We start from the raw sequence: 27,561 nt of genomic DNA on the forward strand, positions 1-27,561 counted from the left end.
CTGCCTTCAGTAAAAGAAACCGAGACACCACTGATTGGAAGTTTGAGGCCACATGTTCACAACGTCATCGAGTGTTATGACCATGAGAGTATAAACATAATACATCATAACAAGGATGGGCAGACATAGGATGCAGGATGCTGCCTTTTTCCTCCAACAAATCAGGTTATGCCAATGCAATTTCTATTGTGCATAAAATGACATAAAAAGGTGGTGGTAAAGGTTTTAGGATGGATAATCTATCAGTAATTACTATGCTTACTCTTTCAGGGTTAAATGTCACAGTAAACTACAGAGTTACTCTCTTTGTTCTCACTTTACTGTGCTATTGTGTGATTTTGTTGGTAAATGTGATCATTATTGTCACAATAATTGTGGATAAAAGCCTTCATGAGCCCATGTACATCTTCCTCTCTAATCTGTGCATCAATGGACTTTATGGAACAGCTGGATTTTACCCCAAATTCCTAAACGACCTCTTGACTTCCACCTTTTTCATCTCTCATGCTGGATGTCTTCTTCAGGGTTTTGTGTTGCACTCTTCAGCTTGTGCTGATTCCTCTCTTCTAGCTCTGATGGCCTACGACAGATATGTGGCCATATGTCGCCCTCTGGTGTACCACTCTGTGATGACTAGACAAAGGATTTGTGTGTTGGTGTTTGTGGCTTGGCTTCTTCCTTTTTTTTTGTTGTTCTTGAGTACAATAACATCAACATCAAGGTTATGCGGCTCAGAGATACCAAAGATATATTGTGTTAACTTTTTAATTTCTAATCTAGCTTGTTCTGCGTCTATTGCAAAAAATATTATTCCAGCTGTCAATTATACTTTTTATGTTTGCCTGGGTGTTTTTGTTGTTTGGACTTACATATATATGATCAAAACATGCCTGAAATCCAAAGAAAATATGAATAAGTTTATGCAAACATGTATACCACATGTCTTCTCTGTAACTATTTTTACTGTAACTTTACTTTTTGATTTGATGTACATGCGATTTGGTTCAAAAGATTTATCGCAGCATGCCCAGAATTTTATGTCAATGGAATTTCTCTTTATTCCTCCAATCATCAATCCACTCATATATGGTTTCAAATTAACAAAAATAAGAAAAAGAATTCAACATTTTATTTGTGGTAAAAGATTTTAAGCTAAATTCTTCTGTAAAATAATAATAATTTAAAAAAACATCCAGGTTTGGCCAGTACACCACAATACAAAGTTGGGATCTCTAGAAGTAATTTAGAGGGAGAATACTGGTGTGGAAAAACTAAATTTATCTGTTGAGCTCTAAATTGATGTGTTAACATACGTAGCTTTCAATACATCTACATCTGACTGTAAAAGTGATGCCTTGTGTTACACAGTTGTAAATACGTACTTAGGACTTGCATTTGTGATAGAATTATACTATACATAATTTTGTAACAGCAGGATACCCATTCTATTATTGTAGGATCACAATTACTGAGAAACACAACTGGAAACCTGGGGAGGATGGCATAATGAAGATCTACTATGATTTTAAATCTCAAAATTACAACATATGTCAATGACCATGATTGGAGGGGTACAGATGATTTAGAAAATAATACAAAGTGTGTAGTTGATGTGCTGTCAAATGCAGTTGATTCAGTCTTAAGGCAAGTCAAATTAAAATATAGGCTATTCCAACATGTTTCTATAAATTGGTGATTGCTACCCACTTGTTCCAATTGTAATTTAATGTTAATGTGTGTACATTGCATTATAGTGTCCCCACTACTAATGCCAAATATTTAATGGTTGCAGTCACCCAAGGAAAATAATTCACCTACGTAATGATTTTCTGTTAAAATCATAGAAGAAGCTCATTAAAAAACATACTTACAGTGTAACTTCTGCTTACGTTTCTCCCCCAAATGAAAGATTGTTGGTTTGCATGTGGGTCATATACTTACCGAGTAACATTAGAATAGATACTCTAATGTGTGTTCTTTTTTAAATATAATTGGTAGATGACACTGCTCACAACTGCAATTTATACTTTTATAATTTATATTTTTACTCTCCTGATTTTATTCCTCTTTTTGTAAAACTTGTAAAAAACACAGAATGACAATTAGTTACAAATGACTCAGATAATTAGGCAAATAGAAATTTACATTGCTCTGATATGTAGCAATACATGAACAAAACATACGACAAATTCTAAGTTTGGCTGGTTCACAACCAAAAATTTAGACAACTGCAAATATAAGCTAATCTTGTTACACTTAGTCTAGTTAAAATGTCACAATAAATGTAAAGATAACTGACAATATTTGAAACATAAAGATTATAAATATCCTCCACATTCAAAATGTTCTTGTCACTGCTGAGCCTAAAGAAATCATACAACATGAAAAGTGTACATGCAGCATATTATCATCAGTCCATCCATCAATATCAAACAAGTTTCCTGCCCTTTTAGCACGAGGGGTGTTCAGTGCATTTGCGTAGTTATTTAAATGAATGCACATGGAAATTTGTTCTTTTAGCTAATGTAGCAGAGCTAATATTTCCACTTAACTTGTTATTATTTGTTATTGCTAATTAATTATAATTATATAATAATTATAATTATAATAACTGCTGATGTGTTAATTCCCCTCTGTGACTGATGCAGCTTACTGTGTGTGGCATTGGCACTTTCTACTTGCCCAAACTTTGCTGCCATTCCGCTGGTATCTCAGAGGAAGGTTGTTATGAAATGAGCTGTTAAACACTGTTAAAATTTGAACTTCATAATGAGTTGTGCAAATTGCATTAGAATAATATGTTGAGCTTACCGTGTTGTTTGTGACTTTGCTAGGTTGATTTTAACTTTGCATGTAACCTCTGTGGTGTGGTGTTGTACTTTGAGCTCTAAGGTTTTTTTAATTTTTGTTTTTTCAGAGTATATATTTTGTGTTTGAAACACTATTTTATATATGGTTATACATATCTGTAAATGACTAGCTGGAGGCTGAAATCTGAAATCACTTCACTTGTTGTGTGTGGATGCATACAAGAGATTTCCAAGACACTGAACATCCTTTGGAGTACAATGAAATTCATCAATAAGAAATTTAGGGACAGGAGTGTCCTGATAGCTAAATGCCACCTTTGCTGCATGCCATTCCCCATCTCTCTCCTTGTGCTTCCCCATCTCTCTCCTTGTGCTTCCATTTCAGTCAGCTTCTCTGACTGAAATGGAAGAGAATCTTGTCTATAGTGGGCCAGAAAGCATGTGGAAACCTCTGTAAACTGAAAAGCCAGGTTAGAATTAGCAAAAAAACAGTACTGAGCTGAGATAAGCCACAGATGTTGAGGGAAAATATTTTATGCCCCTATGAGACAAAGATTAACCTCTACCAAAGAAATAAAAAAAAGTCAGGAACACACTTAATTTACTGTGTATAAAGAAATGTTTAACAAGACACTGGGCTGGACTGTGAGTAACAGAAGCAAGTGCAAAAGGGGCTGGTACAGACATGATGTCAGGACTTTCGATCTCTTTTAGACACTTGCATTTAAGGATGGACTGCCTTTCTTGACTGCAGTTGGACATATACTGAAGAACAATGAACATTTCAGCCTTTTCAAATCATTGCATCTTGTTCTCTAAAGACTCTTTATTACATTGACTGTTTTATTGTGGAGGATTTCACACATCAAAATGAGCAACACATCTAGTATTGCTGTATTTCAACTGTCTGGCTTCAGTGTCATTGTGAACTACAGGTTTACCTTTTTCTCTCTCACTTTACTGTGTTATTGTCTAATTTTGGTGGTAAATGTGTCTGTCATTTTAACTATCATCCTGGATGAAAACCTACATGAACCCATGTATATCTTTTTGTGTAACCTATGCGTCAATGCACTTTATGGGACTGCAGGCTTTTACCCTAAATTTGCTTTTGATCTTCTATCTGATATCCATGTTGTATCATATGTGGGATGCTTTGTGCAAGTTTATATTATATATTCCTTTGCAAAAGTTGACTACTCTATTTTAGTTTCAATGGCTTATGACAGGTATGTGGCTATATGTCGACCTCTGGAATATCACTCCGTTATGTCTGTACGAAGGACTGCTCTGTTAGTCAGTTTGTCCTGGCTTGTGCCACTCTGCTGTGAAACTATGGTTCTGGCTTTGACACCTGCACTGAGATTATGTAGCTCACAGATTCAGAAACTCTACTGTGAAAACTGGTCAATTGTTAAACTTGCTTGTAGTTCAACAACAGCAAACTACATAGTTGGATTAATTTCTGTTTCCTTCTATTCAGGACATGTACTATTTATTGTGTGCTCTTATCTGTGGCTGGTAAAGTCAGCTTTAAAGTCAAAAGAGAGCAGGAGAAAGTTCATACAAACATGTGTACCACATTTATTTTGTCTCTTTAATGTTTCAGCTGCTTTGCTTTTTGATGTCATGTATTCGAGGTACGGATCTGATTCTTTACCAGAAAATGTGAAGAACTTCATGTCCATAGAATTTCTCATCTTTCCACCTATTTTCAACCCTGTTATTTATGGATTGATTCTGACTAAGATTCGAGGTAGAATGACGTATTTGTGCATGGTGTCAAGTCAAAGGATTAAACTGAGACTAAAGGTTTGATACACCTTTAATAAAACTAACTCAATCTAATATAACAGTTCTTCAATAAATACTGGTTTCAAGAAGGTAATGTGAAGGAAGAATATTCTATTTGTGCTTTTGTTGAAACTGTTAACTGTTAATTAGCCATATCTCCATTCTAAAAAGTAAAATACTAAAAAAAGTAATTTGGTTTTACACAAATCATGCAGGTACCACAAGGTTTTTTTTTGATAGGAAATGTCAACAAAATGTGGCAGGTTTTCATCTGAGTGAGAATATTAATTTGTCAGATTAGATATGGATGCTAAAAAAGCTGTAAAGATGTTCTGTCTAGATACCCCACAATGCAACTGGATTTTCAACAGGTTGGTTTAAAATATCTTATTATCAAAGTCTAACTAAATATTACAATGCATGTGAAATGAAAATAAAAGCATATTAATCGATAAAAAAAGATAAAATTACCCACTGAATTTCCATAAAAGCAACAAAAAGTTTTTTTTATCATCAAATAAACAGACTCACAAAGGAAACAAATGTGATACCCAGTGGCTAAAAGGGAATACTATAGTGATGCCAGACATTATTATCTCACTCTACACATCTACATGACACTACTGCTTCAGCTTTAACAGGTAGATATAACAGCACATACTCTTTAGTTTATTATAACAGAAACATGGTAGTTACATAAATTTACATGAGCATGTGGACACATACAATAGCAAGAAGAACTTATCACTCATGCTACACAATTAAAGATGAACATAATGATGCATGAACAATATTCACTTACTTGCTGTAATTGACTCAATACTCTGAACACACCAAGAAAACTGGGTTATGTAGTAAGAGATCAGGACTGACAAGAGAAACACTGAACTTAATGCTTATCTCGCCCCACTTTCCCAGAACTAGTATTACATGTATCCCAAATGCTGTCACTTTCTATTACTCTAAAGTCAGTGTTCAGTGTTCAGGGTTTCACTGCCTCATCTGAGTGACAACCATTTTTGTCACAAGGAGGTCAAAGTTTTCACTTATGCTGTGATATACCTCAACATCTACCAGAATTCCCCATCAAGAATCACCACCTTAACGTAGCGGAGGGGTTTCAGCGTCCCAGTGAGACTGGGAGCTGTGCTGTTGGCGCCAAAACCCCTGTTAGTGTCTCTCAAGGCGAAGTGATAAGACAAATAGCGATTCAAAAACCTAGTCTATCCATTCAAATGCTACCATTGCTTGTTATCATCTTTGTGGTTTTTTTCTCTCTCTCATAGTTGTGCCTCCTCCTCTCTGTCTTCCTCTCTTTGTACTCCTCTGCAGGTATCCTCGGACCCCGAGCTGTATATCTCTAGAGTGCAGTTACTGGCCCTACCGACCTGCCAACTGTTTTTGTTGTTTTATGTTGTTTTTTGTTGCCTGCTGTTCTTTTCTCTCTCCTTTTTCCACTCAAACCAACCGGTCTAGGCAGATGCCTGCCCACCCTGAGCTTGGTTCTAGGTTTTCAATATAATTCTGTATACAGTTGATTTTTTTTAGATCTTAAACCTTAAACTGTAAAGAGCCTTGAGATGACTTCTGTTGTGATTTGGCACTGTACAAATAAAACTGAATTGAATTGAATTAGTTTGGGGACCTCAGAATTACATCTCTGATCTTTGCAGCTAATGTAGGCTGCATCAGGCTGTGACCTTCAGCATTTAATGCTATGGTTTGCGAACGAGTATGAAACAACTGAGGTAATGGTAAATTAGTGGCATGAATTAGGACAAGGCACAAAAACATAGTTACTAACTAAACTAACTAACTAAACATGCCTAGAAACATGGCAAAGCACAAAACAAATACTAGAAGAACATGACAGGAAGGATAGATAAGTACAAAGATACAAAGTAACAGCTAAAAAGACTATGGTAAGCAGATTTAACATATACAAAGTAGATAGGATTCACATTACAGATATCTGCAATGTATAACTATTCCAAACTCAAATTAAAGAGATCTATCTAATTGAATTGCGACTAGTAATATCTTAGTTTGATCTGAAAGAGAAGCTCCTGGAGATGCAGCCTGACTCCTCCACAGTCTCCTGGATTATGACCTGACAGACAGACCATGAGCAGGTAATTAGTAGTACAGGAGGACGACTCTGCAGTCGTGGGGTGTATCAGTGGTGGCAAGGAGGCCAAGTACAGAGGCTTTGTAAAGTGGTGTGCAAACAATCACCTGACTTTAAATGTGACAAAGACCAAGAAGATGGTTGACAGTTTAAACACTGTCTCCATTTTGGGAGAGGAAGTGGAGGTGGTGGAGGGGTACAAATACTTGGGACTAGAAATGCTACACAGAAGTTGAATATCATGGAGAGCAGCTCACATCCTCTCCACAGACTGCTAGTCAAACAGAGGAGCAGTTGTAGTCAGAGACTTAAAAGGTACAGGAAGTCATTCCTGCCAACAGCCATATACCTTACTATATACATTTCCCTTCTGGGATTAATTAATTAAGTGTCTATCTATCTATCTATCTATCTATCTATCTATCTATCTATCTATCTATCTATCTATCTATCTATCTATCTATCTATCTATCTATCTATCTATCTATCTATCTATTCATCTTATTATTGGAAGTGCTGCGGCTGATACTAGTTTGTTTTACAGCATGGAAATTAAACTCCAGGAACAGATGTCATATTATGTGAAAGGCAGATTAAAGGAAATACTAGCTGTTTATGCTGTAAAACAAAGAATTGATTCACCAAAGTAAGTTGACCAGAGACCTGACATGACGTCAGGACTTTCACTCTCTATCACACACCTGCATTTAAGGATGGACTGCCCTTCTAACACCTACACTTAAAGCTCACACAAAAGGCAGTTGGTCATTGATGAACAATGGACATTTCAGCCTTTTCAAACCATTGCATCCTGTTCTCTATAAACTCTTTATTACATTGACTTTGTTGAGGATTACTACAAAATGAGCAACAGGGGACATATACTGGCCAAGAATTGTAACCTCTTCTCAGCTTTGCATCTAGTTCTCTGTTTTACATCAAAATGAGCAACACATCTAGTATTTCTGTATTTTCACTGTCTGGCTTCAGTGCCACTATGAACTACAGGTTTACCTTTTTCTCTCTCACTTTACTGTGTTATTGTCTAATTTTGGTGGTAAATGTGTCTGTCATTTTAACTATCATCCTGGATGAAAACCTACATGAACCCATGTATATCTTTTTGTGTAACTTATACATCAATGCACTTTGGGGGACTGCAGGCTTTTACCCTAAATTTGCTTTTGATCTTCTATCTGATATCCATGTTGTATCATATGTGGGATGCTTTGTGCAAGTTTATATTATATATTCCTATGCAAAAGTTGACTACTCTATTCTAGTTTCAATGGCTTATGACAGGTATGTGGCTATATGTCGACCTCTGGAATATCACTCTGTTATGTCTGTGCGAAGGACTGCTCTGTTAGTCAGTTTGTCCTGGCTTGTGCCACTCTGCATTGAAAATATGGTTCTTGCTTTGACATTCACACTGAAATTATGTGGCTCACAAATTCAGAAACTCTACTGTGAAAACTGGTCAATTGTTAAACTTGCTTGTAGTTCAACAACAGCAAATTACATAGTTGGATTAATTTCTGTTTCCTTCTATTCAGGACATCTACTTTTCATTGTGTGCTTTTATCTGTGGCTGGTAAAGTCAGCTTTAAAGTCAAAAGAGAGCAGGAGAAAGTTCATACAAACATGTGTACCACATTTATTTTGTCTCTTTAATGTTTCAGCTGCTTTGCTTTTTGATATCATGTATTCGAGGTACGGCTCTGATTCTGTACCAGAAAATGTGAAGAACTTCATGTCCATAGAATTTCTCATCTTTCCACCTATTTTCAACCCTATTATTTATGGATTGATTCTGACTAAGATTCGAGGTAGAATGATGTATTTGTGCATGGTGTCAAGTCAAAGGATTAAACTGAGACTAAAGGTTTGATACACCTTTAATAAAACTAACTCAATCTAATATAACAGTTCTTCAATAAATCCTGATTTCACATAGGTGATATGAAGGAATCATTTTTTCTTTAGCAGTTACATAAATTTTTGTTGTATGTGGACACATACAACGGCATGGCGAATTTAGCACTCATGCTACACAATTAAAGATGAACATAATAATGCATGAACAATATTCACTTACTTGCTGTAATTGACTCATTACTCTGAACACACCAAGAAAACTGGGTTATGTAGTAAGACATCAGAACTGACAAGAGAAACACTTAATGCTCATCTCGCCCCACTTTCCCAGAACTTTCTATTCCATTTTTATCACAAGGAGGTCAAAGTTTTCACTCATGCTGTGATATACCTCAACATCTACCAGATTCCCCTTTGAGAATCACCACCTTAACGTGGTAGACTGGGTTTCAGCTGTGCTGTTGGCGCCAAAACCCCTGTTAGTGTCTCCCAAGGCAAAGTGAGAAGACAAATAGCGATTCAAAAACCCAGATGGATAGATCCTTTCAATCTGAAGTCACCCCACCTAGAATAGGGAAACTGGGGCCCCGTCCTTGAGCCAGACCAGGGAGAGGAGCTCCACAGCAATCATCTGGTGATTGGTCCCACCACTGTGGGATGGGAATCGAGGTTGGGTGTGAAGCGGGGGCAGCAGTCTAAGCAGGGATTCCAAGACACCTTCTCCAGTTCTTCTGGGCAAATGACGAGGCTTTTCCAGGCCAGCCGAGAAACATAGTCCCTCCAACGTATACTGGGTCAGAACGCCATCGAAGGGAGGCACCCTGGGGGCATTCAAAACAGATACCCAAGCCACCTCAGCTGACTTCTCTCAATGTAGAGGAGCAGCCACTCTATTCCGAGGTCGTCCCCGGTGCCAGAGCTCTTCATCCTATCTCTAAGGGTGTGCCCAGCCACCCTGCGAAAGAAACTAAATTCTACCTCTTGTTTCTGGGACCCCATCCTTTTGGTCATGACCCAGAGTTCATGACCATAGCTGAGGGTAGGAACTTAGATTGACCGGTAAATCGAGGGCTTTGCCTTTCGGCTCAGCTCCTTTTTCACCATGACAGGCCCATACATCGACCGCATTACTGCTGGAAATACACAGATCCATCTGTCAATCCCATGCTCCATCCTTCCCTTACTTGTAGCTTTAAGCCCCTGACAACATAGCTCCTAGGGTCATTTGGGCACACAAACCCCTCCACCACTATAAGGTGGTAGTTTGAGGAGGGGGGATTAAATTAATAATTTTCCTCAAACTCTCCCTTAATTCCTAGTTCTCATCCCCATCAGCATGATGCTGCCACCATCATGCTTCATTGTAGGGATGGTATTGGTCAGGTGCTGAGTGGTGCCTGGTTTCCTCCAGACATGATGCTTGGCATTCAGGCCAAAAAGTTCAATCTTTGTTTCACTAGACCAGAGAATCTTGTTTTCCTTCCCTCTAAGAAGAGTAGTTGTGGTTCTAAACTTCTTCCATTTACAGATGATGGAGGCCACTGTGCTCTTTGGGACCTTTAAAGCTGCAGCAATTTTTCTGTACCTTTTCTCACATCTGTGCCTTGATACAATCGGTATCAGTGCAGTGCAGCGTCTGTCTTGGCCACGAAACAGTGGAGTTACTCTTTACCTTGCAAGGCTGAGCGAAGGGTCCATGGTAATTTGCCCATCAAGTCGACATGGGTTTTTTAAGAAGACTTATGACTGTGTTCCGCAAGATGTTTTGTGGGGGGTGTTGTGGGAGTATGAGCGGACAGGGTTGTTGATGTTGGTCCATCTGGTCTTTGGATTACCAGAGTGAGATTCATGTTTATATTCTTGGCCCTTGCTCAAAGCAGTTCATCTGACTGTAGAAGATCATTAAAACAGCACCTGGGTGACTGAGAATCTTCACCGACATTTTCAGTGGATTTTGCTGCTATTGATTGGTCCGCTGGGAGAACTCTCCTGAGTTCCTCTTCTCTCCTCTGCCCTTCTATTCTCTAGTCCAGATGTGTCAAACTCAGGCCCGCGGTGTAATTATATATGGCCCGCGAGACCATATCAAATGTGTATTAGAGCTGGCACCCCAGTACAGTATATAGCACATGCACTGCTAATACTACAAATCCAAGAATGTTAGTGTTAGTGTGTTGACGCGTCAGTCAAGACCGCCAAGCGCCCCCTCCTTTTCTGTTGACAATCATAAGTATCCAGTCAACTCAAACAAACTTAATCCACCCCTCCCCAAAACTGGACAAATGAAAGAGGCCAAGTGCACAGCTCGCTAAAAAAAATCCCAGACGTTGATGCACTTGCATCTAAGAAGAGATGCCAGGTATCTGGCTTGAACCAATGTGCATCAGAGTAAATCAGAGTGTAGCAAACTGAGCTTGAATGAATGCTGTCTTTATGCACTTTTTCTACTTGAGGGAATGGACTGTTAAAAGTTGAAAGATTGAAGTAAATTATTATTATTTGGTTGTTTTGTAGTTGGACTGTGAAAAGGAATAATTAAAAAGGAACTACAGACTACAGATAGAGACATAATAAGTTATTTAGTTAATTTAAATAGGAAACGAATACCACTGATGTGTTTTATTTCAAATTTAATTTCTCATTTGTTTATAATATTTAGCTTTGCTTGCTCCAGATTCAATGTTTACTCAAAACTAAAGTTTGTTTCCATATGAAAAGGTTTAACATTATATGTATTATATGTATTTCTACATTCCATCTCCACATGAAACTGGACAGAATCCTTAATAGCTTCCTGTTTGATCTGTCTAAAATTAAGATATGTTTGAAATGAATTAATTTAATAGTACAAAAAATATGCGTTTAATTGGAATTATGACATGTCATATGTCATAATATAATTAAAGATAATTATAATTCCCCCTTGTGGTTGCATCGAACAACATGACTATAGATAAAACAAATATCTCAGCAGGGAGTTGTTGTGTTTTTATATTTCGAATTTCGATTTTTGAAATCGTACGTTACTAAAATCCCAAAGGTTTCATCTTATAATTGCAAGTGCCGCAGCTGATACTAGTTTGTCTTACAGCATGGAAATTAAACTCCAAGAACAGATGTCATATTATGGTAAAGGCAGATAAAAGAAATACTACCTGTAAAACGAAGAATTGATTCACCAAAGTAAGTGGACAAGAGACCTGACATGACGTCAGGACTTTCACTCTCTATCACACAACTGCATTTAAGGATGGACTGCCCTTCTAACACCTACACTTAAAGCTCACACAAAAGGCAGTTGGTCATTGATGAACAATGGACATTTCAGCCTTTTCAAACCATTGCATCTTGTCCTCTATAAACTCTTTATTACATTGACAGTTTTATTGTGGAGGATTATTATTATGAGCAACATGGGACATATACTGGCCAAGAATTGTAACCTTTTCTCAGCTTTGCATCTAGTTCTCTGTTTTACATCAAAATGAGCAACACATCTAGTATTTCTGTATTATCACTGTCTGGCTTCAGTGCCACTATGAACTACAGGTTTACCTTTTTCTCTCTCACTTTACTGTGTTATTGTCTAATTTTGGTGGTAAATGTGTCTGTCATTTTAACTATCATCCTGGATGAAAACCTACATGAACCCATGTATATCTTTTTGTGTAACTTATGCATCAATGCACTTTATGGGACTGCAGGCTTTTACCCTAAATTTGCTTTTGATCTTCTATCTGATATCCATGTTGTATCATATGTCGGATGCCTTTTACAAGTTTTTATTATACATTCCTATGCAAAGGTTGACTACTCTATTCTAGTTTTAATGGCTTATGACAGGTATGTGGCTATATGTCGACCTCTGGAATATCACTCTGTTATGTCTGTGCGAAGGACTGCTCTGTTAGTCAGTTTGTCCTGGCTTGTGCCACTCTGCTGTGAAACTATGGTTGTTGTTTTGACATCCACACTAAAATTATGTGACTCACTGATTCAAAAGCTCTACTGTGAAAACTGGTCAATTGTTAAACTTGCTTGTAGTTCAACAACAGCAAATGACATAGTTGGAATAATTTTTATTTTTTTCTATTCAGGACATGTACTTTTCATTGTGTGCTCTTATCTGTGGCTGGTAAAGTCAGCTTTAAAATCAATAGAGAGCAGGAGAAAGTTCATACAAACATGTGTACCACATTTATTTTGTCTCTTTAATGTTTCAGCTGCTTTGCTTTTTGATGTCATGTATTCGAGGTACGGATCTGATTCTGTACCAGAAAATGTGAAGAACTTCATGTCCATAGAATTTCTCATCTTTCCACCTATTTTCAACCCTATTATTTATGGATTGATTCTGACTAAGATTCGAGGTAGAATGACGTATTTGTGCATGATGTCAAGTCAAAGGATTAAAGTGAGACTAAAGGTTTGATACACATTCACTTCAATAAATTACTATTTTATATAGGTGATGATGTTCAACTTTTTTTGAAACTGTTTTGATTTTATTGGATTTGTCATAACATTTATTGCCTTGATTGAGGCTATTTAATTTATTGTTTGTATGTAAAAATGGTAAAAGCAGTGTAGACATCCAAACATGGTTGTAAAAGTCCCAACTCAGTTTCATAAAGTAAAAATGATTTTGAAAAGTAACTAGTTTTTACAAAAATCATGCAGGTACTACATTGTTTTATTTACCAGTAAATGTCAGCAAAAGGTGCCAGGTTTGCATCTGAGTTAGAAGTTAATGTGTCAGATTAGAGATGGATCCTAAAATACTGTAAACATTTCCAAACCACAATCATTTGTCTACATTACCCACAATGCAACTGGATTGTGGACAGGTTCAGGTAGATTAAAATCTCTTATGCTAATAAGAAGTCAACAAATAATGGGAGAATGTCTCCCTAAATATCATCAATGCATATGAAATGTAAACAAAAACATATTAATGGATTGTTAAAATTGAATTGATGTATTATTGCAGAAAACGTGAAAAAGAATCTTTTTCAATAGAATATAAATAAATTGATTGTTTATTTAGAACATGTTTTACCTTTGAACTGGCAGCAAATAGCCTTTAAAACAAAGGATAGATTCTCCTCCAGCCTTAAATTCAAACTAACACTAAAAGGAATGAAAATAAAACATACTGGCCAACATACAGATTAATCATGTTCATGGTTTTACCATCAACTCCACCCTTATACAGTGGTGAGAAAAACTTTGTGAACCTTTTGGAATTTCATGGTTTTCTGCATTCATTTGTCATAAAAAGTGCTCCGATCTTCATCTAACTAACAACAATACAAAAACACAGTCTGCTGAAAAAAATAGTACACAAACATATATGTTTTTATTGAACATAACATGTAAACATTCACAGTGCAGGGTGGAAAAAGTATATGAACCTTTGAACTAGTTTACCCTTCTTTGGCAGCAGTGACCTCAACCAAACGTTTCCTGTAGTTGCAGATCAGACCTGCACAACAATCTGGAGTCATTTTGGACCACTCCTCTTCACAAAACTGTTTAAGTGTAGCAATATTCTTGGGATGTCTGGTGTGAATTTCTCGCTTAAGGTCACGCATTTCAATCTCGTTGAGGTCAGGACTCTCACTGGGCCACTCCAGAAGGCGTATTTTGTTCTGTTGAAGCTATTCTTTTGTTGAATTACTTGTTTGCTTTGGGCCATTGTCCTGTTGCCATCACCCATCCTCTGTGGAGCTTCAGTTGGCGAACAGATGGTCTTACGTTTTCCAGCAAAATGTCTTGATAAACTCTGGAATTCATTTTTCCATCCATGACAACAATCCGTCCAGGCCCTGAGGCAGCAAAGCAGCCCCAAACCATGATGCTCCCTCCACCATGTTTTACAGTGGGGATGAGGTTTTGATGTTGGTGTGCTGCGCTTTTTTTTTCTACACACATGGTGTTGTGTGTTTTTTCCAAACAACTCAATTTTGGTTTCATCTGTCCACAGAATATTTTTCCAGTAGTGCTGTGGAACACCCAGCTGCTCTTTTGCAAACTTCAAACGTGCTGCAGTATTTTCCTGAAACTTCTTCCGTGGTGTCCTCCCATGTACTCCATTCTTGTTTAATGTTTTCCTTATTGTAGATGTGTCAACAAAAATGTTAGCATGTGCGGGAGATTTCTGTAAGTCTTTAGCTGACACTCTAGGATTCTTCTTTACCTCATTCAGCATTCTGCACTGTGCTCTTACAGTCATCTTTACAGGACGACCACGCTTAGGGAGAGTAGCAACAGTGCTGCAACAGTAAACCCAAAACTGGTGTGTGTTTTTAAAGGGCAGGACAGCTTTCAGCAACACATCCAATATCATCACACTGATTGGGCTCAAGGTTGGCTCACTCCTGGCTCCAATTAAATCTTGGAGAAGTCATTAGGCTAGGGGTTCACATACTTTTTTCAACCTGCACTGTGAATGTTTACATGTTATGTTCAATAAAAACGTGAAAACATACGTTTGTGTACTATTTTTTAAGCAGACTGTGTTTTTCTATTGTTCAATTCAATTCTATTCAATTTTATTTGTATAGCGCCAATTTACAACAGAAGTTATCTCCCATTTGAGCAAGCTTTAGGCAACAGTGGAGAGGAAAAAATCCCTTTAGAGGAAGAAACCTCCAGCAGAACCAGGCTCATAGTGGGCGGCCATCTGCCTCGACCGGTTGGGGTGAGTGGAAAGAGAAGAGAGAAAAGAACAGCAGGCATTAAAGACAACAACAAGCATCAAGAAACATTGGGCAGATGAACTGGATTCTGGAGATGTACAGCTCCAGGCCGAGGATACCTGCAGAAAAGTACAGAGAGAGGGAGACAGAGAGGAGGAAACACAACTAAAAGAGAGAGAAGACACAAAGTTAATGACATGCAATGGTGGCATTTGCATTGATACAGGAGAAAGGAGAGAGGAGAGGAGCTCAGTTTATCAGTAGAGGTCCCCCAGCAGATTAAGCTATATCAGCATAACTAAGAGATGGTTCAGAGTCACCTGATCCATCTCTAACTATAAGCTTTATAAAAAAGGAAAGTTTTAAGTCTAGTCTTAAATGTAGAGAGGGTGTCTGCCTCCCGAACCTGAACTGGGAGCTGGTTCCACAGGAGAGGGGCTTGGTAGCTAAAGCCTCTGCCTCCCATTCTACATTTGGAAACTCTAGGAACCACAAGTAAACCTGCAGTCTGAGAACGGAGAGTTCTGCTTGGAAGATAAGGAACTATGAGGTCTTTAAGATAAGATGGAGCCTGATTATTAAGGGATTTATAAGTTAGGAGAAAAATTTTAAATTCAATTCTGGATTTAACAGGGAGCCAATGGAGAGAAGCTAATGTTGGAGAAATATGATCTCTCTTGCTAATTCCAGTCAGAACTCTGGCTGCAGCATTTTGGATTAACTGGAGGCTCTTTAATGAGTTATTGGGACATCCCATTAATAAGGAATTACAATAGTCCAGTCTGGAAGTAACAAATGCATGGACTAGTTTTTCAGCATCACTTTGGGACAGGATGCTCCTAATTTTAGCAATGTTTCTTAGGTGAAAAAAGGCAGTTCTAGAGATTTCTTTGATGTATGAAGTGAAGGAGATATCCTGATCAAAGATAACTCCGAGGTTTCTTACAGTATTACTTGAGGCCAGAACTAAATCATCAATGGTGAGAATGTGTTTAGCCATAGTGTCTCTGAGATTTTTAAGCCCAAACAGTATAACCTCTGTCTTGTCTGGATTTAGGAGAAGGAAATTGGAGGACATCCAGGTCTTTATGTCTTTTAAGCATTCCTGAAGTTTGACTAATTGATTAGTTTCTCCTGGTTTCATAGATAAATATAGCTGGGTATCATCTGCATAACAATGGAAATTTATAGAGTGTTTCCTAATAATATTGCCTAAAGGGGACATATATAAAGTGCAAAGAATCGGTCCAAGCACAGATCCCTGTGGAACTCCATAGCTGACTTGGCTGTGCATGGAAGACTCATCATTAACGTGTACAAACTGAAATCTATCCGATAGATATGATTTAAACCACTCTAGTGCTGTTCCTTTGATTCCAATGACATGTTCCAGTCTGTGTAATAAAATGTTGTGATCTATAGTGTCGAATGCAGCACTAAGATCTAACATGACGAGTATAGAGAGTAATCCATTGTCTGATGCCAATAGAAGATCATTAGTAACCTTTACCAGTGCTGTTTCTGTACTATGATGTACTCTAAATCCTGACTCGAAATCTTCATACAAGTTATTGCTACGCAGGTGGTCGTACAATTGCTTAGAAACTATCTTTTCAAGGATTTTAGAGATAAAGGGCAGATTGGATATTGGTCTATAATTCGCTAAGACCCCTGAGTCCAGAGTAGGCTTTTTGAGTAGGGGCTTGACTACAGCAACCTTAAAAGCCTGTGGTACGTAGCCTATTTGTAAAGACAGATTGATCTGATCTAATATGGATGTGCTGATCAAAGGTAAGACATCCTTGAGGAGTCTAGTCGGGATGGGATCTAAGAGACATGTTGATGGTTTAGAGGAATTAATTACTGAAATTAATTCAGAACGATCTACAGGGAGGAAGCAGTCTAAGTACGAGCGTGGATCGAGAGTTGTTGTACAGTCCATGCTATATGCAGGGAGGATCTGATCAATTTTTTCTCTAATAGTTATGATTTTATTTGTAAAGAAATTCATGAAGTCATTGCTGCTGAGAGTTAAGGGAATACTAGGGTCAACCGAGCTATGACTCTTTGTCAGCCTGGCTACAGTGCTGAAAAGAAACCTAGGGTTGTTCTTATTTGCCTCTATTAATGAGGAGTAATATGAAGTTCTAGCTTTACGCAGGGCTTTTTTATATATTATTAAACTTTCTTTCCAGGCTAGGCAATATTTATCTAAATTGGTGGAACGCCACCTCCTTTCCAACTTATGCGATTTCTGCTTTAAGCTACATATTTGTGAATGGTACCAGGGAGTTAACTTCCTCTGACTCACTAGTTTCTTTTTCAGAGGAGCAACAGTATCAAGTATTGTTCCAAGTGAAGCACCAGTACTATTAACAAGATAGTCCACTTGTGCTGGAGTAACATTGAAATAACTGCCTTCCTCTGTGTTGGTACATGGCTCTGAAATAAAAGATGGAATCAGTTCCTTAAATTTGTCAACAGCATTATTGTTGTGACTTAGATGGAGATCAGAGCACATTTTATGACAAATTAATGCAGAAAACCATGAAATTCCAAAATGTTCACAAAGTTTTTCTTGCCACTCTAATTTTTTCTGTTCATCTGTGGTTTCACTGCCTCACCTGAGAGACAAAATTATTTTTCCATTTTTCCCTCAAGGACCATCAGGCAACTTCTGCAGGCAATTGGATGCACTCAGAGAAAAGGGGGGCGAATACTTTTGCACATTGCACTTTTGAGTTTTTTATTTGTAAAAAATAAATAAACTCATGTATAATTTTCTTTCTTCACAATAGCATGCCACTTTGTGTTGGTCTTTCACATAACATTACAATACAATATATTTATGTTTGTGGTCATAATGTTAGAAAATGTGGAAAAGTTCAAGGGGTATGAATACATTTACAAGTCATTGTATCTTGTTTGTCATAATCACCATTCAACATTTCTTTCATAGTGCCACAACCTGGTTGAAAATCTGGTTCTTTATTTCAATGTCACAACAACTACTATTATAACCAACAATTTTAGACTATATGATAAAAGCTATTTTCCCCTGACTGACACACCTGCAGTAGTAGTAAAGAGGGAGTGTCTATTAGTCATAAAACCACTACTCACTTAATGTGCAACATAAACACACCAGCCAACCCACAGACACTGACACTTGTAAGACATATACTGGCCAGGAATTGTAACCTTCTCTCAGCTTTGCATCTCGTCCTCTGTTTTACCTGAACATGAGCAACACATCTAGTATTGCTGTATTTTCACTGTCTGGCTTCAGTGCCACTGTCAACTACAGGTTTACGTTTTTCTCTCTCACTTTACTGTGTTATTGTTTAATTCTGGTGGTAAATGTGTCTGTCATTTTAACTGTCATCCTGGATGAAAACCTACATGAACCCATGTATATCTTTCTGTGTAACTTATGCATCAGTGCACTTTATGGGACTGCAGGCTTTTATCCTAAATTTGCTTTTGATCTTCTATCTGATATTCATGTTATATCGTATGTGGGATGCTTTGTGCAAGTATATATTATATATTCCTATGCAAAAGTTGACTACTCTATTTTAGTTTCAATGGCTTATGACAGGTATGTGGCTATATGTCGACCTCTGGAATATCACTCTGTTATGTCTGTGCGAAGGACTGCTCTGTTAGTCAGTTTGTCCTGGGTTGTCCCACTCTGCTGTGAGACTATGGTTGTTGGTTTGACATCCACACTGAGATTATGTGGTTCACAGATTCAGAAGCTCTATTGTGAAAACTGGTCAATTGTTAAACTTGCTTGTAGTTCAGCAACACCAAGCAACATAGTTGGATTGATTCTTGTGTCCTTTTATTGTGGACATGTGTTTTTCATTGTGTGCTCTTACATTCGGGTGGTGAAGTCAGCTTTAAAGTCAAAAGAGGGCAGGAGAAAGTTCATACAAACATGTGTACCACATTTATTGTGTCTCCTTAATGTCACAGCTGCTTTGCTTTTTGATATCATGTACTCAAGATATGGATCAGCATCTGTACAACAAAGTGTCAAGAACTTCTTGGACATACAATTTCTCATGTTATCACCTATTCTTAACCCTATTATTTATGGACTGATCCTCACAAAAATTCGAAACAAAATGACAAAATGGTATATGATGGGAAGGCAGAGATTCAAGTTGAGACTAAAGACTTGATCTGTAAAAGCTGCAATCACTAATATTTTACACATTTTCTAAGAAATTGAGTGTTGTCTCTCAGCTCAAGTTCATTAATGTTCTTCTGTTATCTGACTGCGAGTTTATTTATACTACACACTGCAACACCGCTACTACGCATATAAAAAGAGCAAGTAAGAAGAAGGAAGTCACAGATTTGTTCATGGTTCCACTGCTAATAGTGGTATTGTTATGGAGTTGGCTGTGGAGGCATGCATAGTGAGTCATGTAGATACAGGAACAGGAGGTGCAAGAAGCAAAGTTGTGGTTGTTTTGGTTTAAAGACAACTTTAGCAGCTTTCAATCAGCACACAGAATCCACATCTTGATTAGCGTTACATCGTCCTGTGACCAGACTGAACTGTTTCTGCGAAACTTATCACCAATCAGCCACAAGTTTGTTAACAACTATGATAACTTTTCTGTGGGAGCGGATGATATGAGTCCGACATAAATAAACCGTGAGCACCCATGCCTGTATTGTCGCTTCATGGGTTGTTTTTCCCCAGATCACTTTTAGACACTGTTCAGTGCACTAACAATACATTAAACCTGCTCTAAACCAGTTGGCTAGTCGTCACAATCTGGCGCTTGTCAATGTCATTCACATTCCTAACTTTGCCCATTTTTCCTGCTTTCTACACATTAATTTCAAACACGATGGCTCACTTGCTACCTAATGTATCCCACCCCGTGACAGGTAAAATAATTGTTATTCACCTTTTATGTCGTGGCCAATCTGTGTATTCCAACAAGTCAGTTTGTGTTGTAAGAAGTGTCTTTTCTAATGCGTGAATACTCTGTTGTGACAGAGTATTTAATACATTTACATTTTTATTGTTCATCTTAACAAAATATAAAAATAAAAAACAATAAATGTATTATAAAGACTGAATGTCTGTAACCTCATTCTTTTTTTCTTTTCACCACTGTCTGATCTGTTGAAATCAAACATTGTCACTGGATTGTCATGATGGATTCAATGGATTTGTAACCAGCACTGAAGAGCAGTTTAAGGTTTTATAGATAAGTTAAATTTTGTAGTGATCTCTGAAACTAGACATGATGACAGACATGATGATTTCCTTCAGTCTTGCCACAGTCTTTGTAGGGTGACCAGACTAACGATCTATTAGTCTAAAGACAGCTAATATAACTGCAAAAAGTCCTATGGCTGCTATTTTATTATAGTTTGAATTGACATATTATTGCACTAAAGAACACACTATCAAGTTTGGTACAATAGTACGAATCGTGTGTGTGTGTGTGTGTGTGTGTGTGTGTGTGTGTGTATTTACTGCCACAATGATGAAATACAAGTGATGTAATCACTAAAAGTCTCTGGACATGCACAACTTTTCCATATTCAAAATCCCAGAGATGATGAAAGGCTGCTGTGTCATTACTAAGACCTCCCTGGTGTGTGGCTCAGTGGAAAACAGCAGGCCTCTGGGAACAGGACTGGTGGTTGGTCAGTGTGTGCTGGCCCCAAATGGCACCTTCTAAACATTTGGGGCCTCAGTAATGATTAGTGATTAAAAAGGGACAAATAATTTAGAACGTCATGTTTTTACAGCCTAACAGTATTTTCTTCTTTTTTAACGCTCAGTTTGCCTGTTGACATCAAAAGCTGTCAAAAAGCCAAGCTTCAATAATGAGGAGCTCCGAGGAGAGGGGACACTGTGGTTGTTGTTTTCTTACACACAGTAACTAAAGTGGTCAATAGGCCATTAACTCCACTCTCCTCTGAGAGCAATTACTGAAACCACAGTGCTCTGGAGAGCCAATCTGGGCACTAATTCACACAAACATGGCCTTTAGCCAATGTGTGTTCACTCTTACTAAACAACACACACACATACACACACACACACACACACACGCACTAAATCACAATAATATCTTATTTTCCTTCAGTCCACTAAATGCTGTTGTTGATCTTTTTTCTTACTAAGCATCTTTGTTGAAAGCAAACCATGAAACTCTACGTGCACCGGCACACAGTCAGTACATTGGTGTGCCGCAGGGCTGATTTAACACTAACCATACAAACTGCTGTATTTCAGGACCTTGATTGGATAATCATTTGCTTTTTTAATCAGCTATTAACAGTTGAGGGAAATAGAAACTAGTCATTAATCAGATGATTGGTTTCGTAGCAGATGTGAGATGTGCAGCCACAGCAGCGACTCAAAGTGTGGTTCCTCTGATGGTTGCTGCTGGCTATAACTGACCTCTATTCAGAAAGTGTCAGCTCCTCTCTAGAAATACTTAATTATATATATATATATTATATCATTATTTAGGATCAGAATTATATAGACCAGAGTGACTGGACAATTCCTCTAAAACTTAGTGTAGTGGTAAGATCACTGCCTTCCATGTGGGAGACTGGGGTCTAATCCCATCAGTGGCCTACCTCCATTAGGGGTCGCTTTGAATAAAAGCATCTATCACATGACTAAATGTAAGTTTTGACTTACAGCTTGTCTGTTCTCTCTCTGGCTCCTGGATTCTTTTCAAGACTCTTTAAATCTCTGTCTCAAAAAAAAATCAATAAGGTCTGAATACCTTAATAAGTGTTCAATTATTCTTATTCTTATTATTCTTATTATTATTATTATTATTATTATTATTATTATTATTATTAACTCTGGAAAGTTTGTGAATATGAACTCTCCCTCACTGTTATGAAACAAACATGTAACTCCAGTCCAAACTCATGGATGAAACCTGAATCATCTGGGTTCTGATGTTGTTTTTGTGCTTCCCAATGCTCAGAGCACCTCATCAATATTGATGAAAATTTTTAAGAAAACATAACAAAGAGCCTTTGTCCAAAACCTCAACTTGCATTGTAGTGATGTTCTCCAGAGGCGACCTCACGTGGTAATGTCTACCAGACTGAACAAGATAAAACCTCCCTGTACCCACAGTTGGGGTTTCTCTGTGTGTGAGATAGGACGCTTCCACCTGTTTAGCTTAGTCGTTTAGTTTAAACAGTGTTTATAAGTTGTACAGGAACAGACACAGAGACCTTTTATAGAATGGCAAACAGCTCTTTTTACTTCAACTTCACCATGTTCTTGAACATTGGACACTACCGTTACCCAGCCTTTGTCTTATGCCTCCTGCTCTACAGCTTTATTGTGGCGGCCAACCTTGTCATTATATGTATAATATTACAGGAGAACACGCTACATGAGCCCATGTATATTTTCATTGCTCTTTTGTCTTTCAACTCTCTGTACGGTTCTGCTGGTTTCTTCCCAAGGTTCCTCGTGGACCTTTTGTCAGATACTCATTTGATCTCACGTCCCGCTTGTTTGACTCAAATCTATGTTATTTACACTTACGCCTCCTGTGAAGTTACCATCCTCAGCATTATGGCGTACGATCGATATGTCGCTGTGTGTCATCCTTTACACTACCACAGAAAGATGACGTCTAAAACTGTCTGCTTGTTGGGCCTGTTTGCTTGGGTCTGTCCAGCCTGTAACCTCACAGTGAGCATCACTACAGTCGCCAGACTGCCTCTGTGTGGGGACAGTATACAGAAGGTGTACTGTGCCAGCTGGAATATTGTGAAATTATCATGTGTCCCTGCTGCTGTTAACAGTCTAGTGGCTATGTTGGGGGCAATAATAATGTCCATGCTTCCACTGGGTTTTATTTTGTACACCTATGTGAGAATTGTCATTGCTTGTTGGAAAAACTCATCTGAAGTCAAGGGGAAGGTGTTACAGAGTTGCCTTCCACATGTTACTTCATTTGTGATTTATTTCATCACCTCCTTTTCTGATACTGCTTTGAGCCGACAAAATCTTGAAGACATAAATCCATATGTGGCTGTGATTTTGTCACTGGAATTTGTTGTCATCCCCCCTGTTTTGAATCCTCTTGTGTACGGCCTTAAATTACCAGAAATACGAAGACACATTTACAGGATATTATATTTAAAACTCCAAACTAAGAAGGTTTCCTCTAGAAAATTACCCGAATCTGCATTATGTGAATAGTCTTTATTGTAAATAAAACATCAGGGGAAAAGTATCTGGTTTCCTAATTGACTTTCTTACACTATGCTAAAGCGTTCAAACTAGTCTTTAGTTTGACTACAATTTATTAGACACAGTCTGAGTCCTGTAGTATATGCTGAGTAAAACGTGCCCTGATAAATATTCATGCTTTGTTTTCAGTTGACACTTACGTGAATTGTAAGTTTCATCCACAAATATTGTACAGAGACTCACTTATAAGACTTTTTATATTTTAAAATAGAAAAGTAAGTAATTTGATCATGTGAAATAGTTCCTCAATGATTATAGTACAGATGAACATATTTTCCTCCCTTCTGTGTTTCTGTCTGTATATACAGTACATATAATAAGCTGTGCGTCTCTGAGAGTCATATTTTAAAAGGGTCTTATTCATAATTGTGGTTATTCTGATTACGGACCTTCTTACATTATGTAAGTTATATTAGTTATAGTACTAGATAATTATAAACAGCTGTTCAGTATAAAGTGAGAGTTCTTGCACTTGGCTTGTTGCGTTTTAAATGTATGATTAATAATGGTGTTGTTTAATCTGGAAGTCTTAATTACAAGGTTGCAAAATAAGTAGCAGCATGCAGATGGAGCTTTAATGTGACTATTTATACATTTTAATTTCACATCTAGTTTGATGGGGGAATGAAAAAAACTAAAACAGCTTGACAGCAGTCATAAAAGAAATGCACAAACTATAATTAACTACAGTACATGTGCCAAAATCTCTGCAGGATACATTCATGAAATACAGCCTTACAAATGTTTTCACCAGTGGCTTAAAATAATACTAACTTCTGTCGTAGCAGTATAGTGCTGTCACCGAGAATAAAAAATGTTTTATCAGTTCCTCTTTATGCCACAATACCCTTCTTTTTCTTATGAGACATTGTTCTCATTACGATACATTTTGAAAGTTATGACAGGCAGAATTGTCTTGTTTTTCTTGATACAGATTTGTTCTTATGATACGTGACATGGCCCCAACTATTTATCATTTAAAATGTTGGTCCTGTTAAGGGTTGTCGGGATGCGGGAGCTGATCCCAGCTGGGTGAAAGGCAGGGTACACCTGGACAGGTCAGCAGTATGTCTTGGGCCTGACATTTAGAGGCGTACAGCCACTATTTACTCAACGTAATTTAGAGTCACAAATTAACCTAAGCTGCATGTCTTTGAATTGTGGAAGGAAACTGGAGTAGCCAGAGAAAACCCATGGCGACACAAGAAAAAGGCCTCTGACCGCCAGTGCAGTGGTTAGCTGTGCTACCTGTGCTAACCACCCCACTGTGCTGTCCTTACATGTAACATGATTCTCTAAATATGATGTATTACTTTGTTCATAATCACGGCTCGGGCTGAAATACAATCAAGCAAACAAAAAAAACAAAACAAAACAACTGTGCTTATTGTAATTATAAAACATCAAAATATAGTCTCAACATGAATTATTATTACTTACACTCAAGTGGCCAATTCTTTAAAAGCTATAGTTAAATTGAAACTTGACTTGACAGGTTTGATGGTCTACTAATATACTCAGCACGTAGAATGACAGTTTCTTCAAGAAACAGTGTTTAATGCAGACGTTTTATAAACTATATAAACTATAAGTTATGAATTGTTACATGAAAATGTTAATGTTACTCTCAGAATTCTCCAGAGTGAAAAAATTGTAATGATGCTGAGAGACAGACATAAAAGTCTCTCATCTCCTCCCACTACCTGCAGTTGAGGTGTGTTTATAGATCTGACAAGGAGCAAAATGAAGAACAGACTTGAAAACGTTTAGTGCAGAGAAGCAGAGTAAAACTACTGCAGGTATGAAAATCATCATTACATGAAATGTTTCAGTGTATGTTGATCATTTATAGCACAAACCCTTTTCAACATTGTCCTTTTCACAGGTTCAGTGTGGTCAGTGAGCAGTGATTTCTCAGCTCGGGAATGAAAGTCCGTCTAACAACGGGACCAAACCACTGCACTGTGGGGGCTGTTTGTCAGTGAGGGGAATGGAAAACGACACTGTGTCTTTTTACTTTAACCTCACTATGTTTGTGAACATTGGACACTACCGCTACCCAGCCTTCATCTTCTGTCTTCTGATCTATAGCTTTATTTTGTCTGCTAATCTTGTCATCATACTGGTGATATCTCGAGAGAAAACACTACATGAGCCAATGTATTTGTTTATTGCTTTGTTATCTATCAACTCTCTGTATGGCTCTACTGGTTTCTTCCCCAGATTCCTCATAGACCTTCTGTCTGATACTCATTTGATCTCACGTCCTGCTTGTTTCATTCAGATCTATACTCTTTACACATATGCTTCTTATGAAATGACCATTCTTGGCATTATGGCATATGATAGATATGTTGCAATATGTCATCCTTTACACTATCACAGAAAGATGACCTCTAAAACTCTTATAAAGTTGGCAACAATGGCAGGGATTTTTCCAGCCTTTCTTATCATATTATGTGTTTCTTTGTCGGCCAGGCTTCCTTTGTGTGGTCATGAGATACAAAAAATATTTTGTGCTAACTGGAATGTTGTAAAATTATCATGTGTCACCACTGTTGTTAATAATATTTATGGTATGCTGACGGCCATAGTTACAGTTTTCCTTCCCCTTTTTTATGTCCTGTATACCTATACACAAATTGTGCTTATTTGTTGGACAAAATCAGCAGAATTTAAAGGAAAGGTACTGCAAAGGTGTCTGCCACACTTGCTTTCATTTGTGATTTACTCCCTCGTAGCATTTTGTGATGTTGCTTTAAGCCGATATAATCTGGAAGAGACTAATCCATTTGTGGCTGTGATGCTGTGGTTAGAGCTTGCTATCGTTCCCCCAGTCTTGAATCCTCTTGTGTATGGCCTAAAGTTACCTGAAATTAGAAGACACATTTCAAGGATGTTTTCTTGGTATAAAAAATGAGGTCACAACTACACCATGGTATATTGTATAACTATGACTTTATAACCTCAAGCTGTGGGGACATATCAGTGTACAGAACATATGAGTAGTGTGAGTAAAAAAAACAAAAAAAAAAAAACATGTTTTAAATCTTAAAATAAAATTTCCAGAAATAAGTTGATTATTGAGAGTGGTACATACTTTTTCACAATAATATTTTTGGTTACAGTTGGGCAGTTGAAAGAAACTCTACAAAGATATTGGTTATGCCTGATTAAATACATAACAATTAAATACATATAGATGCAATGCTTTTTACCAAAAAAATGAACGAGTTGATTAATAACTAGAGATCCCCTCCTCATGAAAGAGAGGAGGGATACTGAAATATGCATGCGATTTCTGATATATGATGAACCGTGACGAGCTTCACTTTCATGCCACATGTTAAAGTGTTACATGTGCTCTCTTTAACACTTACTGGTTCTTAAAAATCTGAATAATTCCTCAAACTCCCTGTGCCTTTTTGCTCCAGTGTTGAGAGTCTCCTGTACCTGCTCCACATCATCTTGGTGCCACTAGCTCTCCTGCATCATCTGTAGCACGTTCTTTCTTCCCTACCTTGTCTGGTTTGTTTGCCTTGTCGCCCTCTATCATCTGTGTCTCGATTGTCGTCCACTTTCTGTTTTCCTCCACCGAAAGGCCTCTTCATGTAGCACTAAAACCTTTGATTCAGATCGCTTGCTAGTGGTAGTGGTTGCTAGTAGTGCCTATTTATGAAATAATAGACATCGATGGACGTTGGCCTGGCTTTCTGATGAAACTGCCTAACAAGTAGAAATAATAAAAATAACTAAATAATCAAATGTCTGCCTGCCTACGGCACATTTGCCCGGTAAGATCTGGACACTGGTAGTCAGACACAATAGCACTTAGGGCCCAGACGGATTTTAAAGCGGGACTTAAAGAACAGATATGCCTACAAATTGAGCTTTCACTGGAGTTAGCAAACTTTAACTTAATAATTAGACGAGAAGGAACTAATATAGACGAGATGATATGGACGTTTT

The 27,561-nt window shown here is 37.7% G+C and overlaps 7 protein-coding genes across 7 annotated transcripts; all 7 read left to right on the top strand.

Moving 5' to 3' along the window:
* Positions 1-230: 230 nt before the first annotated feature.
* On the top strand, positions 231-1,151 carry LOC113172827 (olfactory receptor 480-like). Its single transcript, XM_026375855.1, has one exon. The coding sequence runs from the start codon at positions 231-233 to the stop codon at positions 1,149-1,151; it is 921 nt and encodes a 306-aa protein (XP_026231640.1).
* A 2,529-nt stretch (positions 1,152-3,680) lies between these two features.
* Positions 3,681-4,628, top strand: LOC113173545 (olfactory receptor 13-like). The gene has a single exon (XM_026376976.1). It carries the CDS (start codon positions 3,681-3,683, stop codon positions 4,626-4,628), a length of 948 nt encoding a protein of 315 aa, XP_026232761.1.
* Positions 4,629-7,675: 3,047 nt separating this feature from the next.
* Positions 7,676-8,623, top strand: LOC113173541 (olfactory receptor 10H4-like). The gene has a single exon (XM_026376972.1). The coding sequence runs from the start codon at positions 7,676-7,678 to the stop codon at positions 8,621-8,623; it is 948 nt and encodes a 315-aa protein (XP_026232757.1).
* A 3,471-nt stretch (positions 8,624-12,094) lies between these two features.
* On the top strand, positions 12,095-13,042 carry LOC113173544 (olfactory receptor 1-like). The gene has a single exon (XM_026376975.1). The coding sequence runs from the start codon at positions 12,095-12,097 to the stop codon at positions 13,040-13,042; it is 948 nt and encodes a 315-aa protein (XP_026232760.1).
* Positions 13,043-18,553: 5,511 nt separating this feature from the next.
* On the top strand, positions 18,554-19,501 carry LOC113172828 (olfactory receptor 10H4-like). Its single transcript, XM_026375856.1, has one exon. The coding sequence runs from the start codon at positions 18,554-18,556 to the stop codon at positions 19,499-19,501; it is 948 nt and encodes a 315-aa protein (XP_026231641.1).
* A 3,068-nt stretch (positions 19,502-22,569) lies between these two features.
* Positions 22,570-23,541, top strand: LOC113172830 (olfactory receptor 142-like). Its single transcript, XM_026375857.1, has one exon. The coding sequence runs from the start codon at positions 22,570-22,572 to the stop codon at positions 23,539-23,541; it is 972 nt and encodes a 323-aa protein (XP_026231642.1).
* A 2,041-nt stretch (positions 23,542-25,582) lies between these two features.
* Positions 25,583-26,512, top strand: LOC113173594 (olfactory receptor 10R2-like). The gene has a single exon (XM_026377037.1). It carries the CDS (start codon positions 25,583-25,585, stop codon positions 26,510-26,512), a length of 930 nt encoding a protein of 309 aa, XP_026232822.1.
* The last annotated feature ends 1,049 nt before the right edge of the window (positions 26,513-27,561 follow it).

This window comes from Anabas testudineus, chromosome 21 (genome assembly GCF_900324465.2).
Source record: "Anabas testudineus chromosome 21, fAnaTes1.2, whole genome shotgun sequence".
Lineage (NCBI taxonomy): Eukaryota > Metazoa > Chordata > Actinopteri > Anabantiformes > Anabantidae > Anabas > Anabas testudineus.

Bases quoted from the DNA above. Each gene is read 5' to 3' on its own strand.
- LOC113172827 (XM_026375855.1), top strand. From the start codon at position 231: ATGGATAATCTATCAGTAATTACTATGCTTACTCTTTCAGGGTTAAAT.
- LOC113173545 (XM_026376976.1), top strand. From the start codon at position 3,681: ATGAGCAACACATCTAGTATTGCTGTATTTCAACTGTCTGGCTTCAGT.
- LOC113173541 (XM_026376972.1), top strand. From the start codon at position 7,676: ATGAGCAACACATCTAGTATTTCTGTATTTTCACTGTCTGGCTTCAGT.
- LOC113173544 (XM_026376975.1), top strand. From the start codon at position 12,095: ATGAGCAACACATCTAGTATTTCTGTATTATCACTGTCTGGCTTCAGT.
- LOC113172828 (XM_026375856.1), top strand. From the start codon at position 18,554: ATGAGCAACACATCTAGTATTGCTGTATTTTCACTGTCTGGCTTCAGT.
- LOC113172830 (XM_026375857.1), top strand. From the start codon at position 22,570: ATGGCAAACAGCTCTTTTTACTTCAACTTCACCATGTTCTTGAACATT.
- LOC113173594 (XM_026377037.1), top strand. From the start codon at position 25,583: ATGGAAAACGACACTGTGTCTTTTTACTTTAACCTCACTATGTTTGTG.